The 18,094-nt window shown below is 42.6% G+C and overlaps 4 protein-coding genes across 4 annotated transcripts in view; all 4 read right to left on the reverse strand.

Annotated features, from left to right (window-relative positions):
- Positions 1 to 18,094, reverse strand: part of LOC122864546 (zinc finger protein OZF-like) — a 66,865-nt gene that overhangs the window by 38,950 nt on the left and 9,821 nt on the right. The window lies entirely within an intron of this gene.
- Positions 116 to 4,641, reverse strand: LOC122864573 (gastrula zinc finger protein XlCGF8.2DB-like). Its single transcript, XM_044172143.1, has 3 exons — positions 4,613 to 4,641; positions 4,083 to 4,129; positions 116 to 3,074 (listed from the first exon to the last, which is right to left on the reverse strand). The coding sequence occupies exon 3, from the start codon at positions 2,584 to 2,586 to the stop codon at positions 1,798 to 1,800; it is 789 nt and encodes a 262-aa protein (XP_044028078.1). The 5' UTR covers positions 2,587 to 3,074; positions 4,083 to 4,129; positions 4,613 to 4,641; the 3' UTR covers positions 116 to 1,797.
- LOC122864560 (zinc finger protein 501-like) lies at positions 5,671 to 9,242 on the reverse strand. Its single transcript, XM_044172118.1, has 2 exons — positions 8,954 to 9,242; positions 5,671 to 7,155 (listed from the first exon to the last, which is right to left on the reverse strand). Exons 1-2 carry the CDS (start codon positions 9,123 to 9,125, stop codon positions 6,128 to 6,130), a joined length of 1,200 nt encoding a protein of 399 aa, XP_044028053.1. The 5' UTR covers positions 9,126 to 9,242; the 3' UTR covers positions 5,671 to 6,127.
- Positions 10,727 to 16,977, reverse strand: LOC122864554 (zinc finger protein OZF-like). Its single transcript, XM_044172109.1, has 2 exons — positions 16,039 to 16,977; positions 10,727 to 13,626 (listed from the first exon to the last, which is right to left on the reverse strand). Exons 1-2 carry the CDS (start codon positions 16,229 to 16,231, stop codon positions 12,464 to 12,466), a joined length of 1,356 nt encoding a protein of 451 aa, XP_044028044.1. The 5' UTR covers positions 16,232 to 16,977; the 3' UTR covers positions 10,727 to 12,463.

An 18,094-nucleotide genomic window follows, 5' to 3' on the forward strand; every position in this document is an offset into this window, starting at 1 on the left:
TGGTGGCCAAAAGTCAACGTACAGTTTAAACCAAAGCAGCTCAAAGTGCTTTTCAGAAAAAAAGAAGCCAGTACCAGAAAACCTGACAGACCTGATAACAAGAATACAACAAATATACAGTTAGAATATTATTTATTGCGCCCAGCCCACATGGACTTATAAGAAACCAAAATACTGTTGCAGTGGTGAAACATTTGTACAGACAAGATAAGAACAGAACTTCTTACATGAAACGTTACATTACATCCCATCCCAGGCTCCATGAATAAAACCTGTTTCAAAAAGGTTACGTTCCTACAACACAACTCAAGTTTTCACAATCACCCAATCAGAACTCATCAGACATTTCACTAAAAAAAAATGTAGCCCTTAATCTGTAATTTAGGTTTCTACCAAACATCAACAGACCATCTAAAGAACAATTTGAGCTGAATGTTACACTGTAATCTTTTACAATTCAAAAGTAAAGGAAGATTTCAACCAGAGATGTCCTAGTTAAAGAGCTACATACTGAGCCATGTGTGTCCCAAAGTCAGATCATCTCACATTTCTGTCTGACGTTTGGAGGTTCCCGTCCCATATCCCCACTGACGGACAAAACTGGCGTAAGCTTATGAAATGACAGAAAAGCTCACAGAAGCCCTAAAGGCCAGAAGCAAAATCTGAAATAGGACACAAACAAGACATTGTGTTCAAGTCTTCGAATCCCAAATTCTAACATAGTTTGACTTTGCCTATGTAGAAGCATACTTACTTTCACAACCTGTGAGATGAGCAAAGATTAAATGAGTCTGACATAATGAAGTAGCAGCTTGCTTACTTTCGAACACGTTATTTTATTCTCCAAATACTGAAGGTCCCGGTTCAAAACTATTACCTGTTGAGCTGATCAGCTTACATTGAAAAAGGTATGCATTAAAATGTTTAACTTTTCAACTACACAAACTGACAATCAGCCAATTTCACCACTTTGTTGGTCTGTTGAACTTCGAAAACACACAGTCCACTCATGATCGTAGCGTTGTTACAGTGTGGTGTTTCTTTCTCTAACAAACAATCTTTACATTTGTACATTTCAGCTGGCACAGGCGACGGTCAGCACTGGCTAAAAATGAGAAGCCTGCTGCGTTAATGTTCTGTACATTTCTCTGTGCTCCTAATCCAGACTATGTCTACAGCTATGTTAGCAGCTCCTTGAGCTTAATGATAACGTCAGCACGCTAACATGATCAGCAGGTATAATGTTTAACATTTTCAGCATCTTAAAGTGTAGCGTGTTAGCATGCTAGCATTTACTAATTAGCACTAAACACAGAGTAGAGCTGAGGGGAATGTCATGACCGTCACTATTAAAATTTTGACCTGATGATGGTGCTGGATGACAAGTCACCAAAGTTATTGCAAATTATCCGGGGGCATGATTGTGTGAACCACATTTCATGGCAATCCATCCAACAGTTTTTGAGACATTTCACTCAAAACCACAAATGTCAACCTCATGGTGGCAACACAGGAAAAGTCAGGGGATCACCAAAGTGATGAGGATTCATCCTCTGGGGACCAGGAATGTCTCTTCCAATTTTTGTGACAAACCATCAAGCTGATGTACAGAGACTTCACAGGATAAGTGCATGTACAACATTTCATGGTAGTCCATCCAGTAGTTGTTGAGATATTTCAGTCTGGACAAAAGTGGTGGACGGACGGACGGACAAACCCACTGGATACAATTAGCTTTCGAGCTTCTGCCAACCTGGAACAAGATGCAAAACCAGAACCAGCTGTCAGGGCTCAGCCTTACGTGCTGCTGCTGCTCTGAACAACACACTTATGACTTCTGACATGCGTCTGTTGTCTAAATCTTTTCCCACAAACATCACAACTGAATGGTTTCTCTCCAGTGTGGATTCTCGTGTGTCTGTTCATGGCGCCAATTTGACTAAATCCTTTCCCACAAACTGTGCAGTTGTAAGGTTTCTCCCCAGTATGCGTTCGCATGTGATTTACTAATGTTGTTTTAAGATGAAATCTTCTGTTACAAACTAAGCAGCTGAGTGGTCTCTCTTCGTTATGACTCTTCGAGTGTGTAAACAGTGATGAACGCTGCGTAAATCGTCGACCACACACTGAGCAGCCATGAGGTTTCTCCCCCGTGTGGATTCTCATGTGTGACGCAACATCTCCGCTCCATCGGAATTGCTTATTACAAACTGAGCAGCTGAAAGGCTTTTCTCCCGAATGGCATCTCATGTGACCAATTAAGTGATGGTACCGAGTCAATTGTTTACCACAGATTGAGCAAATAAACGGTTTCTCCCCAGTATGGATTCTCGTGTGCTGCTCCAGCGCCCCCTTCTGGCTGAAACTTGCGTTACAAACTGAGCAGGTGAACGGCTTCTCTCCTGTATGAACTCGGAGGTGGAGCACCAAAGGTCCGCTCTGTGTGAAGTTTTTACCACAATCCGAGCAACTAAATGGTTTCTCTCCTGTGTGACGCCTCACGTGTCTCTGCAGAGTCCCCCTCTGGCCAAATATTCTACCACACTCTGAGCAGCTGTATGATTTAGCTGCAGAATTACACCCCATATTATTCAGAACGACTTCATTACTGTTCAGAGTGTTTAATTCTGATTCAGGTTCCCTGGTGTCCTTCCAATTATCACCATCACTGTCTTCAGTCTCAGATTCAGAAGAGTGTGAAGTCTTAATGATGTCTGGTTGTAAATGATTATCTGGATTAAAGTTCCTGGCTGGTTCTGGTCCTCCACAATCCTCTCCATCAGCTTCTGTTTTCAATTGCTCTGCATCTCTGTTCTCTTCGGTTTGGCTTTGATGAAGCTGCGAGGACTGAGGTTTCTCTTCATCATCATCTTCTTCACTCTTCACAGGAGCGAATGTGAACTCGGTGATATCGGCCTCCTCCAGCCCTCGAAGCTGCTCTCCCTCCTGACTGGTCCAGAGCTCCTCCTGCTCCTCTTTAATGTGTGGCAGCTCTGGGTCCTGGTCCAGACTGGGGCTCCACTCCCGCTGCTCAGGGGGAACCTCTTCTGTCCTCACCGACAGCTGCTGGACGCCTGTGGAGAATAATGACATAACCACACATTAGTACAAAATACAGATGGGAATTTATTGAAATCTCCGTTTTAAATGTCTTATAAACGTCTGTTTTGTTTAACGTCTGTTGAGCTTTTTATTTTGTTAAATTCAGTTTTTTTATTTGTAAAAAATTTTTAATATATTATTACTGATGCATTTTCATTTCAACACACCTTAACTAGAATAATCAATACTAAATCATTTAGTCCTCCATCCAATGACACCACAGTCCGGCGCAGCGGTCCACAAACATTTTTAGACCACAGCACACCGAGCCCCAACCCCCAATATAACATGTATATGTTTTACATTTAATATTATATTGTGTTATTTTATATCACATTATATATTATTATATTATGTCAATACTAAATTAAATAATATAGGCCCATTCTCGATAACTCAGAATAAAATCCAACAGGTGCTCTGCAGATTTACAGATAAAATACTTAAATTAAAAAATGAATGCAATTGCATACTCTAATGTGTTAAAATGTATTTCTTTCATTTTCTTCAGAAGTACAATTGCTTATATTTAAAAAGGTGTACAAGGACAAACAAAACAAAACAAAATAAAACAAGGTTGCAGGCATTTTAATGGGACATGTGACGCTGCTGTTGATGCGGACAGAGAGAGACCTAAAGGTCTGACAGCCGGTGTTTGATACCAGGGATGAGAGTCAGATCACACATGTGCGATGTTGGTTAACGCGCAATTCCACGGTGAATACACTGTCGGACAATGATGGATATCGGTCTTCCACAAGCGGCCAGAACCTGTTCGTGAGTTGTCAGGTCATTAACTGCGGCATAACTGCATATCAAACAGAGTTTTTAATACAGTGATTTTGATATTTATTGCTTTTTTCCTTCTGTTTCAAACAAAAAACATAGTTGATGTAAATATCGTCTTTTTCTTTTATGTGGTGAAACGTTAAAAACGCACAATAAATGAACAAAGATATTATAAATCTTGCAGCACCCACGGCTGATCCTCAAGGCAGCCGCTTTGGGAACCACTGGTTGAGTGCACCTGCAGAAAAATGTACAATAGGCTGCATGTCAAGTTTCACATTTTACCCGTCAGACTCACATTTTAGTGCCTTTACAGACTTTTAATGCGATCACATGTAAAAGCACATGTATAATAATCTTAACAAAAACACACACAATTGTTTTAAGGCAAACATAAACGGCAACACACCCATACAACATGCAACAAAGGTCCCCACCCTAAACCCCGGGGCTAGCAGGGCCCCCCTCAAATAAACCATACTTCACATATAGGGGAGAATGGGACCCCTGTCTCTATCCATGTTTTTGACAAGCTACACTGTCAACCCATCTAATAAATAAATAAATCAACAATAAGTAAGTTAAATAATGCCACATGTGCTGTAAATCCCCACAGTCCAACATGATGACAGTGCTTTTATTTTGAAAGTACTGAGCGGATGCGGTTCTTCCTGTCTCCAGTCAGCTGGACACTGACGCTCCTGTGTTTGGACTGACTGACCTGATCTGTGCTGCTTGTTTTCGGGCTTCATTTTAGCTTCTCCGGCGGCGGCGCCGCTCGAGCCGCGCTGAGCGCCCCGCCGCTCCGCCGCAGTGTCCTCCGCAGCCGCGGCGGGATTTGGTCTCCTTATTTCCAGCAAGAGCAGAAAATCTTTGAAGCTGCAGCGTCGATCCGCTCGTGGACCGACACCACATCGCACATTGGCCCAACAGCGAACAGAGAAATGACACAGCCAGACAGGAAGTAATCCGGAGCACTGAGTTCCGCGTCGACGAGAGTTCGCCCAGCTGAGAGCGAAGCGAAGAAAGCGAAGAGCGGCGCCTGCTGGACTGGAGAGAGAGAGAGAGAGAGAGAGAGACAGAGACAGAGAGAGAGAGAGAGAGAGCAGGCACATCAAATGTGACTGGCTTTGTTTCTTCGCCATATGAATTCAAAAGGACGTCCACAAACAAAACATAATAACACGACATAATACAAGGAAAACCTTTATCTCGTCTGTTCTAGAAATGTTAGTATGACCAAGATGGTGGCAGTTAATCCAAAGATCTGTGGTGCTAAAACTGGGTTTAGTAACACATTTTAACTTGTTAAAGAAATGAGCATGTCTGTATATGTATTTCTGCACTGATAGATAAGACAGATGCACTTTTTCTATCATGAATGCATTTAGTGTGCTGCAGAACGGCTTGTGCAGCTGGTAAGGGTCCCTTAAAAAACAGGGTTGTTTTTTTTTTTTTTAATGAGTGTGTCATTTGCCCAAAATATAATCAAATGAATCCTATATTTCGGACTGGGACTGTTGTCAGACACATAAATAAATGAATGAATAAACATGGACAACATGGGAGGTGTTGGGTAAGGCAGGAGACAAGTGTTGCTATTTTTTTTTTAAAATGGACAAAAAGAACTTCTGCTGCACCAAACTCCACGTACTAACTGGAGCGATAAAGTTTTAACTTGTCCCGCAACAAAACGGGACAGTGAGACGGATGTCAATCAAGCCCAGTCTGTGCAGCCCACAGTGTTCTGATAAGTTAAAATACCACACAAGACGGAGCTCTTTTTCTCAAATCTGAAACTTTATTTATAGCACATGAAAGTATGTGTTTTTGTGTGCCTGGTTTATTAGGACAGCTGTCGTGTGGCCACAGGCCTAACATACAAGATGAATTCAAGGATAAATAATAATAAAAACAAGAGTTCGTTTTCTTATAACTGGGTTAAAAACAAGCCTGTTGCTGCGTAGACTAAATCAGGAGACAAATGTCACTTTCTCTCGTGTCCACGTTTCAGACGCGTCTGTAACTTTTCTTCTCCGTGAACACAGGGCTGCGGATTGTAACTGACAAAATGAGTTATCACGAATTGGTTTTGTTCTCCACGTTTTGGAGAAATATTTGTTTTGTTTTACTTTCAAGCGTTTTACATCGTTTCCACACTCTGAGGTGGGTAAGAAGGGATTCCACACGGGAAGGTTTTTTTTCCACCACGACTGAATAATTCAACTCAGCCGCTTCACTGACCGCTACTCTCAACAACACACTTGTGGTTTTTGACGCGGTACGAGTGAGAGAAGTTTCTTTTACAAACTCTGCAGCTGAATGGCTTCTCGCCTGTGTGGGTTCTCACGTGCGTGGTCAGATCTCCTTTCTGACAAAACCCTTTCCTACAGAACGAGCAGACGTACGGTCTCTCCCCAGTATGGACTCTCATGTGTCTCGTGAGAGTCCCGTGTTTTATGAAGCTTTTTCCACAATCGCTGCACATAAAAGGTTTCTCCCCCGTGTGGCTTCTCATGTGTGTCACAAGGTCTCCACTCCATTTAAAGTGTTTCTTACAAACTGAACAACTGTAAGGCTTTTCCCCCGTATGACACCTCATGTGAGTGACTAAGATTCGGCGCATTGCAAAGCTTTTGTTGCAAACCGAGCAACTGTATGGTTTCTCCCCCGTGTGGATTCTCATGTGGTCCGCAACATCGCCACTCCACCTGAAACGTCTCTTACAAACTGAACAACTGTAAGGCTTTTCACCTGTATGACACCTCATGTGTCTCTTCAGCGTTGCCTTGCGGTTGAAACCTTTATGACACTCAGAGCAGGTGAATGATTTTGTACCATTATCGCAGCCCTCCTCACTTACGAGGAGGTTAATAATGACATTATTATTCAGAGCATCTAAACCTGACTGAGGTTCTCTGGTCTCCATCCAACCATTGCTGTCTTCAGTCTGAGCTTCCAGAAGGTTTGAAGTTTCGTCCTCATTGGCTGGTCTGTTCTCTTCAGTTTGGCTTTGATGAAGCTGCGAGGACTGAGGTTTCTCTTCATCATCATCATCTTCTTCACTCTTCACAGGAGCGAATGGGAACTCGGTGATATCGGCCTCCTCCAGCCCTCGAAGCTGCTCTCCCTCCAGACTGGTCCAGAGCTCCTCCTGCTCCTCTTTAATGTGTGGCAGCTCTGGTGGGTCCTGGTCCAGACTGGGGCTCCACTCCTGCTGCTCGGGGGGAACCTCTTCTGTCCTCACCGACAGCTGCTGGACGCCTGCAGGGAACAAATACAATATATGAAGCTTGAGTTAGAAAAGTCAAGCTTTCTATAATTAAACAACATATGCACAGAAAAATACATCCAGATGTTTTCTTGTGATGAATTAATAATAACTCAAAATGTTACAGTATCTCAAAGGTTAATGATCTACAGTGTATACTAAATGTCTCTCAACTAAAGGACTGAGTGAAAGCAAGAAATGCCTAATTTTGGGGTAAATATTCATGTTTCTTTTTCTTTTTCTACCTCAAAGCGGATTGTTGTGACAGCTGATTGTGCTGCAGCAGCTCACCGGCTCAGACTGGGCAAGTGTCGAGTTTAGCGAAGACTTAAAACTAACTTAAATAATTATTCCATCCATCACATTTCTGCCACTTGTCTGGATTCAGATCACATTGAAAATGTCTTTCAAATTTAACGTGATGAACGTTGCAGAAACCCTGAATATGCTCACTGAAAAATAATATCGCTTCATGTGGGTTTTAAGGCCGTATCGCCACCATCTTACAGTCCGAGCGACTGTCTTAATATGCCTGCTCAGTTAAGATTTAAAAGGCGGGTTTAAAACAGCCTTTAAAGTTTCTATCTCGATCCAGTCCAGGTTTGACAGATCTATGTGGTTTTAATGCACACCTGGTCTGATGTGGTCTGTGTAGAATAAAAGCCAGTGAACATGGCCTTCCTCTGTTTTTACAAACAGACTACAGAGTTTGTTTAGAATAACTATAAGTCAAAGTACAGCAGCTTTTGATCTGCTAGAGAAAAAGCAGTTAAATTCTGGTTCTGGCTACGTAGGTGTAAGAAGCACCGCGGTGGAATGTAACTAAGTACATTTACTCAAATACTGTATTTAAGAACAAATTCAAGGTGCTTTATTTTCCATTTTATGCAACTTTACACTTCTACTCCGCTACATCTCAGAGGCAAATATTGCACTTTTTACTGCGTCTGTCTGACGGCTTCAGTTACTTCACAGATCACAGTGTTTCATCCACTTCCCGTCCGGTGAAAACCTCGTATCTCCAGGTGTTTGTGAGGAGCAGAAGGATGAAGAGTTTCCTTCATGTGCTGAGGAAACTCTCCTCCTCCTGAAGCTGAATAAACTCTTTAACCCCCCCTCGGATCAGCTGGGAAACGCATCGTCACAGAGCTGAAAACAGGCTGTTTCTCTGAGCTCAGGGAGACTTTTTAGAGATACGTGGTTCTCACAGGACGGCGACGCTGCAAACACGTGATGACCTTATAGACCATGATGCATTGCTGCAGGTTAAACTACCCAACAGGATATAAAGCAGTTAAAATGAGCTCAACCTGAAACATCTGCAGCAGTAAAATGCAACAGGAATATGAATCCAGAAACATCAGATATAATAAAACACTGACAGGGAACACTTTACTGCACAGTGACGACTTTTACTGTCACACTTTAAGTGCATTTATCTGATAATACTTCATACTTTAACTTCAGTAAGGTTTGAATGCAGGACTTTTACTTGTAGTGGAGTATTTTCACAGAGTGGTGTCAGGACTTTTACTGCAGTAAAGGATGTGAGCACCCATTCAGTCATTACTATCATCTCTTATGACACTATTTTGTAGCTGTGTTAGCATGTGGATGCTCTTCTTCCTTTATTATTTTATTTCTATTTAAAATCTTAATAAGAATAAATATCGATCAGTTAGCAGTAGAGCGGCTAACAGGCCGCGTGGGAGCTAACGTTAGCATATCAATGGCTGGTACATTATCAAACCAGTGATCATTTCTCCAGCAATACAATAATTAAAAACCCACCTTCACTTCGCAGCGTCGGGTCCGGTCTGGAGGACACGTCCAGCAGCCTGCGGCGGCGGCCCAGCTCCTCTTCATACTCGGTTATTGTTTTCTCAAAATGTCCGAATATCTCCTCGACAGCCGCAGTTAGCCGCTGGTTGATAAAAAGCTTCAGACTCTGAAGTCTGGACATCTTTGACAGAGTCAAAGCGGAGGACAGACTGCTAAATACTGTCGGGTCTTTAGCTAATTCTTTGTCTTCTGTTAGTTCCGGTATTCACTCGCACTAACGCCACTTCCGGGAACCGTTTTCAAAATAAGAGCTTCTTGACGCTTGACTCATAATTGATATTCATTAGTTTTTGGCCAGTGGTGCGAAGTTAAGCGCCAGAAGTGGGGGAAGTATTCAGATACCGCTACAAGTAAAAGTCCTGCATTGAAAATGTTACTGCAGTAAAAGTATGTGAGTATAATCAGGGAAAAGCCCTTAAAGCGTTAAAGCAGTGCAGCGTCCCTGTGGCTGCTGTGCTGCTATATATTCTGTCATCAGATTATTATTCCTCGTGCATTAATGTAAAGCAGGATGTTGCTGCTGCAGCTGATGATTCTTTTCTCCATCAATCGATTGATTGACTTTCTCTCATCTTCTTTCTTGCGAACATTTGTTTTTCAACCGAAAACTTAAATCCCCAGTTCTTCCCCCACATTTCAGCTTCATTTATTCCTTCTTGCAATTTTACATGACTACAATCTCTCCCTCTTCTCCGCAAAGCCCCTTCATCTGCAAATATTGATCTAATGATACCTTTCCAAAAATGTCATTTATCGTAAATTGAGAATAGCATAGGATAATGCTGATAATACTTACATACTTTGAGTAAGTTTTTAAATGCAGTGTGGTATCAATACTTTTCCTTAAAGGTTCGGTGTGTAAGATTTAGGGGGGCTCTATTTGCAGAGTATGACGATAATATTCATAAGTATGTTTTCATTAATGTATTATCACCTGAAAATAAGAATGGTTGTGTTTTCGTTACCTTAGAATCAGCCCTTTTTATCTCCAGAGGGAGCGGGTCCCCTTCCACGGAGGCAGCCATGTTGCACCGCCATGTTTCTACAGTAGCCCAGAACGGACAAACCAAACACTGGCTCTAGACAGGGCCCTTTTGTGTTTTTCGCAGCCACCGTAGTTTCTCCTACACGCTGGGAAGGGGAGGGGGAGGCGAGCGGTGTTCAGTTGGTTGCAATCTGCAATTTCACCACTAGATGCCACTAAATCCTCCACACTGGACCTTTAAGTAAAGGATCTGAGTTCTTCCTCCACTTTGTGTCTTTCTCACACACACAATGCTATTTCCTGTATTTATATATCACTCAAGCAAATAGCAGATTAGGATGAATTTGGTTATTGTTCTGTGTTTTCCATAATAATGGCACCATAACATGAATCAGCAATAGCTCCTCAACCATAAGGCCTATATGCATACATCTGGTCTCCTTTGATAGATAATAAGCTAAATAATACGAATCCATTGTAAGTAAACACATTTCTATTACCATTCCAGAGTTAATGGAGATGCAGTAAAGAGGGAAAAAAATAGGATTTTCATCCTCGCCTAGTATAAAATCCAAAATTCAAGGCAATATAACCACAAAACAAGGGTCTAGCGGCTAAAAACGCAGCTGGATGTATTCTCCTACTGCTCGACTACAAATGTAACTTTAAATGCGATGAAAATACATTAAAATACAACATTTATGATACAATTTATAAAGATATACTCAGGCTGTCTCCATGTTTGGGACTTTTTTGACCATTTACTTGAACTTTTACATCAAAACACCATTTATTTGCATATAGCCATGTTACAAATAACAAATAACATAAAAACATTGAAATATAGTAACACAATGATTACTGATCAATATTCATATATGACTGAAGCGCTCCATGCTATACAGGCAGATAAATTCACAACAGAAAGGCCCACAGTCAAGTGTGACACATCTATGGATTCCTCTCAGCCAGAGCAACAGGATGAGATGGTTTTTGTTGGTGTCAGTATTTCGATTCAGTCACCAGATGGAGACATAGACTGTCTCATCGCATGGAGGGCTGCGGTCTGCCATCTCCATTATCCTTCCCTATGCAATACAACTGTATACAAGCCAATTGAAATGGATTCAAGATGGCGCAGGGGCATTGGAAAAGTGATTACTTTGGGATTTAGGCGATCAAACACAACTTTTGATTACAAAAACAACAAAAGGCAAGACAATTCGTAGTTGTAAACGTACAAACGTAAGTTTGTTTTTGTATTTCTTCGACGGCTATTCAGTGAGTTTTGGTCGTAGAGCGATATGATCGACGCGACGCTGTAATCTCTGGAGTCTCAGTGTTAATTTGAGGGGCTGTTTGTGTTGATAGCGTGAAACGAAAGATATTAATAGCGCTGTTTTCAGACAGACAGGCAGATAAAGCTTTTTGCGACACGCTCAGTCAGTTGCTTGCTGCTGACTTGTGTTTCGTGTAGGTAAAAATTGTTAGCCTCAGCTTTTAGCTGAGCTCCTTCCCGTTACGCGGGTATGCAGCATGAAAATGTTGCTTCATGTTTATCATGCCGTTATATGGCACTTGTTGTGAGATGCGCTGCTGCCCCCGGTACTGGGGGCGCTCGGGTTTAAGAGGTTTTTAATGTACTAACCCTACTTAAAAATCACATTTAGGATACTTGAGGAGACCTTAATGCTGGTATTTGCACTTTTACTACAAAGAGCCGTGTCCTTCTGCTACACAAATTTGTATCCATCTTTTTTATTTTTCTCTAATCTTTGCTTTTTTGGTTAAATATTGGATAATTTGATATGTTTGGGCCTCAAACATACACTTACTTAAACAAAACCCTGTGAGAAGTTTAAATGGGGAAACGTCTCTGACATCTGAAACGTGACGAGGAGACGACACTGGTCACGAGACAAAGACAAAACTTAATTCTCCACCTTGTTTTAGTGTTTACTCCCCCCACACCTCTGGTCCGCAACACACCAGCTTGCCCCGCCTCTTTCGGTTTCTCTCTCTTTCTTCAACAGCAGTACGTTTGTAGTATATCACCCAAAAAACTAGTTTTGGGGGGTTTTCACAAGCGATTCAGTTTTCAGGTGAGCTGCGTGTAGACATAGCTTATCAAAACGATCGAAACCTCTCTGTGTGTGTTTCTCTGCAAACACTCGCTTGCCGGCCGTTAATATACCTGGGCAGAATTGCGTCATTTATTGAGACCACCGATCAAACTTTTTACAACGAATATTGGCCGATTATGATCGGAGCACTATTCAAATATATTTTGAATCAATGAATACATGTAATACCAAAAAGCACAGTGCCTGGAAAACATGTGGCTTCATCTCAGCTGACAAGATGAAGCAGAACTTCTTTTGGATTCTGAATCGCTGTTTAGCTGATCAGCGTTGAGCCAAGTCCTGCCCTCAGTACTTCAATCCTGCTGGAAAAAAATGGCTCAACAAGCAGCGTCATTTATTTCTGCGGCTCTCACCAGCACACTTGTGTTTTTTGACATTATGGAGCCGAGTGAATCTTTTATCACAAACACTGCAACTAAATCGTTTCTCCCCTGTGTGGACAGTAAAGTGTCGTCTCAGAGTTCCACGCTGTGCAAATCTTTTACCACAAACTGAACAGTTAAATGGTTTCTCCCCTGTGTGGACTTTCAAGTGTTGTCTTAGATGATCCTTTCGTGCGAATCTGTTACCACAAACTGAACAACTAAATGGTTTCTCCCCAGTATGCATTCTCATGTGTTTGACCAAATTGTCTCTGAGACTGAAACTTCTTTTACAAACTGAGCAGCTGTAAGGCTTTTCTCCCGTATGACTTCTTAAGTGTGAGGTCAAAGATGACCTTATTGCGAATCTTTTACCACAGACGGAGCACCTGAAGGGTTTCTCCCCTGTGTGGATTCTCATGTGCCTCACAACCTCTCCTCTCCATTTAAAGGTTTTAGTACAAAATGAGCAGGTTATACGTTTTCCTTCTGAATGAAGCCTCATATGAGTCGTTAAGGACTTCTTCCGGGGGTATTTTTTACCACAAACTGAGCAGCTAAATGGTTTCACTGCTGTTTGGATTCCATTGTGTTTCTGCAGATGTTCCTTGTAGCCAAAGCTTGTAGCACATTCAGAGGAGCTAACTGATGTTTTTCCAGTATTACAGTCCTGATCACTCACAGGTACTGGGTTTAAACCTGACTGAGGTTCCCTGGTCTCCTCCCAATCACAACTGTCGTCAGTCTCGGGTTCAGAGGAGTGTGAAGTCTTGTCATGAGGAGCTGGTTGTAAATGATTATCTGGATTAAAGTTCCTGGCTGGTTCTGGTCCTCCACAGTCCTCTCCATCAGTTTCTGTTTTCAAATGCTCTGCATCTCTGTTCTCTTCAGTTTGGCTTTGATGAAGCTGCGAGGACTGAGGTTTCTCTTCGTCATCATCTTCTTCACTCTTCACAGGAGCGAATGGGAACTCGGTGATATCGGCCTCCTCCAGCCCTCGGAGCTGCTCTCCCTCCTGACTGGTCCAGAGCTCCTCCTGCTCCTCTTTAATGTGTGGCAGCTCTGGGTCCTGGTCCAGACTGGGGCTCCACTCCTGAACCTTTTCTTTCCTCACCGACAGCTGCTGGACGTCTGTGGAGAATAATGAAATACATACACGTTTTAGGAAACTGTAATTTCCCGTTACCACTTAAACCACTGACACCACTACTTTCTTAAACACGGGGAGAAATGTTGCACATTTTGTACAACATATTCGGAAGTCACTCAAACTAAAACTACAAGCGTATCGTGCGCTTTGCGCTTCGTCAGAGCAGAAATGCCATAAAATGAGTGCGATCAAGGTGGCTGCGACTCCATGCTCATGTTACGTGCACATGTAAAGCCACTAGTCCTGCGTTCAGATAAACCCCTCAGCTGAAGACAAAGAGTTTCACTGCTGAAGAACGTGAAGAAGCCATTTTGCTTCTGGCTGCATATACTCCAGGTTTTATGTTACGCTGTCAATGATGTACATTGTTTCATGAGGCCATGTGTGTGTGGAGGGTTTAACATTTGCCTGTACATATTTTTTTAAATGCTTTATTTATTGATTATGTTCATGTCTGTGTTATGTGTTTTACATGGGGCCAATGAAGTTAAAGTTAAGAATAAAAGTTAAGCATACTAAGTGTGCATTTACAAACTGATCCTCCATGCAAATATATTTAAATCAACCTCAACCGTAAGGCTCTACGGAGGGCGGTGAAAACGGCTCAGCACATCACCAGGACGGAGCAGCCAAACATGGAGGACTTCTACACCCAGAGGTGCAGGAAGAAGGCCAACAGGATCATCAAAGACCCCAAATCACCCCAGCCACAAACTGTTCTGCCTGCTGCCGCCCGGCAGACGGTACTGCAGCATCCGGTCCCGCACCCCCAGGCTCAGGGACCGCTTCATCCCTCAGGCCAAAACACTGTTGACCTCAAACAGCGTCCAGTAGTCTGCGTTGATACATGATGTCACTTTACCTTTATACTACTTTCACTCACTGTTTATTACCTGTTTACATCTCCGTATATATACTGTATATATTTATTACTACCTGTTTGTACCTGCACACACATATACATACACACACATATATTTTATCTGTTAACAAGCTGTTTAACCATCATATTATAAATATTTTGAGCCCCTTCCTCTACTCCCTCTTCACACTCCACTGCAGGCCCGTGCATGGATCTAACGCCATCATCAAGTTTGCAGACGATACTACGGTGATTCGTCTCATCAGCAACAACGATGAGACTGTCTACCGGGAGGAGGTCCAGCACCTGGCCACATGGTGCTCAGATAAAAGGAGCTCATCGTGGACTTCAGGAAGGAGAGAGTAGGCACACACGACCCCATCCACATTAACGGGATGGCTGTTGAGCGGAGCTGTCCTGGACCACCAACACCTCCTGCCTGGTCAAGAAGGCTCACCAGCGCCTCTTCCTCCTGAGGACACTGAAGAAGAACCAACTGTCCTCAGCTGTCCTGGTGAACTTCTGTTGCTGCACAGTAGAGAGCATCCTGACCAGCTGAGTCACAGTCTGGTATGGGAACCGCTCTGCTGCAGAGCGCTGGGCTCTGGAGCGGGGGGTGAAACCTGCCCGGCGCATCACTTCCAGCCATCGAGGACGTCCAGAGGAAACGCTGGACTCCGCTCACCCCAACCAGAGACTGGTTTCTCGCCTCCGGACCAGGACCAGCAGACTGAGAAACAGCTTTTTTCCCCCAGAGCTGTCTTCCTACTGAACTCTGCCCCCCGCTGACTCCACTGTCCCCTCATACACCTTAACTTAAATGCTGCTATATTAATATTGTTTTTGCTACGTGTACCACATGTTCATTTGCACTACCAGACTATTGATTTATACATATACTGCATCATCTGCACTCCAGTACTATGTACTGAGCACTGCAATAACTCATCTACTGCACTGTTAACTATTTCTTTCCATAATTTGCACTACTTTATATTCATTGCACTGCTGTTCTGCCCAGTCCAATTAATTATTGTACATATCCATCAGTATACTTCTGTTTATAGTAATGCCATCTGTATATAATGTGCAGAGTACCACTTGTAAAATACTTTATATCCTGCACTTGCTTATTGCACTTCTGGTTAGACCTAAACTGCATTTCGTTGCCTTGTACTTGTACGCGTGTAATGACAATAAAGTTGAATCTAAATCACATTATAAATATTTATGTGCACTACCTGTCTACATCCTGTTCTTACTGGTCCATAACCGGTTCTCATTATGCATACACACCACACTACATGCACAACCTGTCTACATTAGAGTTCATTCACTGTATCACCACTGTACACCTGCCTACCACAGCATTATTATATATTTTTTTGCTTACACATATTGTATGGAGCATTGTTGGAGGGAGCAGAGAACTAAGAATTGCATTTCTCTGACAACAAAGAACTTGACCTCTTTTAGCGGCAGCTGGTTTCCCAGCAGTTTAAAGTGAGAAGAGCAATGAAAGTGTGCAGACCTGCTCTGTGTAACCGGACTTCAGGCTGGAAAACAGCGTCCAGCAGTTTCCGCTGTCGCTCGTTCTCCTCTTTTGAACGACAAAGCTCCTCCTCGTGCTCTGCTATCGTCCTTTCAAACAGCCCAAATATCTCCTCAGCAGCCGCACTTAGTCGCTGGTTGACAAAAGCTCTCAGCATTTGGACTTTAGACATTTTTTTACAGCAACTTTTCCTCCAGACTCACTCCGTTAGAAACAGTTTGGTCCCTCTGACGCGCGCTGCGTTGCTAGGTTACGTTCGCGTCCGTCTATTTCCAGCTAGCAAGCTAGGCTAACTTCATTAGCTTCTTAGGACTCCAGGACATAATTCAGACGTAAAACATTTTAAAATAAAGGGAACAGCACAGAGTCTATTCAGACAGGCTCATTTGGACATTTTGGGTCCATGAAAAATACAGTTTAGACTCTATCGAAGTTCCTCTGAGTAGCGCTGTGTGGCCTCCCATTTCCAGCTAGCAAGCTACGCTAACTACATTTAGCATTCTTGGCTAACAGGAGACGAGTCTGAGAGGAAACATCCAGCAAGTTTGCACAAAGTTCACTTAAAGACGTTTATCCACACATACAGGCTCTGGTGGTTCACTCCGACTGTATCTTATGGTGGTGTATCTTACGTGGTACGAAATAGAAATGTTAGCATGTTAGCTATGGTAAGTAAAATTGCTTCCGCGTCGGTCCATCTCCTCTTCATACTCGGTTATTGTTTTCTCAAAATGTCCAAATATCTCCTCGACAGCCGCAGTTAGCCGCTGGTTGATTAAAAAGCTTCAGACTCTGAAGTCTGGACATCTTTCACAGAGTCAAAGTGGAGGACAGACTGCTAAATAGTGTCGGTCTTTAGCTAATTCTTTGTCTTCTGTTAGTTCCGGTATTCACTCTCACTAACGCCGGAACAATCACTTCCGGGAACCGTTTTCAAAATAAAAGCTTCTTGACGCTTGACTCATGATTGAAATTCATTTTGTCCAATTGTGGGGAAGTAACTAAGTACCAGTGGTGGAGGAAGTGTTGAGATCCTTTACTTAAGTAAAAGTACTAATACCCCAAGTAAAAGTCCTGCATTGAAAATGTTACTTAAGTAAAAGTATGTAAGTATAATCAGGAAAATGTACTATATTAAAAGTAAAAGTACTCAAAGCAGTAAAATGTCCCCTGTGACTGTTATACTGTTATATAGTATATCATTAGATTATTATTCCTTGTGTATTAATGTAAAAGCAGGAAGTTACTGCTGTAGCTGGTTGAGGTGGAGCTCATTTCGAACTATATTTCTCCATTAATCGATTTGATTGTTCGGTTTGTAGAAATTCTGAAAAGAGTGAGAAATGCCGTCACAATGAGCCAGAGCCCAAAGTGATGCCTTCACAGTGCCTGTTCTGTCTAACCAACAGTCCAAACCTCAACATTATTAACAAAACATTAAAATAATTAAAAGTAAAAGTAGCATATCCTCACATGTGGGAAGCTGGAACCATGAAATGTTTTTACATTAAAAAGTACAATATTTCCCTCTGAGATGTAATTCAACCACAAGGGGGCACAAGCCAGTGTCTTCTTGTGCCAGTCCCAAGTCTGGATAAATGCAGATGGTTGTGTTAAGTACAGTTTTGAGTATTTCCATTTCTGCTACTTTACACTTCCACTTCACTACATTTTATGAGTGGACCCAGTACGGACCCTTGGGGGACACCCAGTGGAACAGCAGAACACCTTGACCTGTGTTTCCTCAGTTGGACATACTGTTGTCGGTCAGTGAGATATGATGAGAACCATAAGAGTGCAACACCAGTGATCCCAAAGTCAGCCAGGTGCTCCAGGAGTAGTAGGTGGGAGATGGTGTTGAAGGCAGCGGTGAGGTCAAGGAGGATAAGGATGGTGAGCAGTCCAGAGTCAGCTGCATGGAGGAGGTTGTTGGCAATTTTAATCAGGGCCGTTTCAGTACTGTTTTTAGGGCGCAAACCAGATTGGAGTTCATGGAGGTTGTTTGAGTCGAGGTGGGATTGAAGTTCAGCAGCAA

Source organism: Siniperca chuatsi, linkage group LG17 (genome assembly GCF_020085105.1).
Source record: "Siniperca chuatsi isolate FFG_IHB_CAS linkage group LG17, ASM2008510v1, whole genome shotgun sequence".
NCBI lineage: Eukaryota > Metazoa > Chordata > Actinopteri > Centrarchiformes > Sinipercidae > Siniperca > Siniperca chuatsi.

What these genes read in the sequence shown, in the direction of transcription:
- LOC122864573 (XM_044172143.1), bottom strand. Translation starts at nt 2,586, where the DNA reads ATGGGGTGTAATTCTGCAGCTAAATCATACAGCTGCTCAGAGTGTGGT.
- LOC122864560 (XM_044172118.1), bottom strand. Translation starts at nt 9,125, where the DNA reads ATGTCCAGACTTCAGAGTCTGAAGCTTTTTATCAACCAGCGGCTAACT. An exon ending in CCCGACGCTGCGAAGTGAAG is followed by an intron (nt 7,156 to 8,953) that starts GTGGGTTTTTAA and finishes TGTTCCCTGCAG; the next exon opens with GCGTCCAGCAGCTGTCGGTG.
- LOC122864554 (XM_044172109.1), bottom strand. Translation starts at nt 16,231, where the DNA reads ATGTCTAAAGTCCAAATGCTGAGAGCTTTTGTCAACCAGCGACTAAGT. An exon ending in AGTCCGGTTACACAGAGCAG is followed by an intron (nt 13,627 to 16,038) that starts GTCTGCACACTT and finishes TATTCTCCACAG; the next exon opens with ACGTCCAGCAGCTGTCGGTG.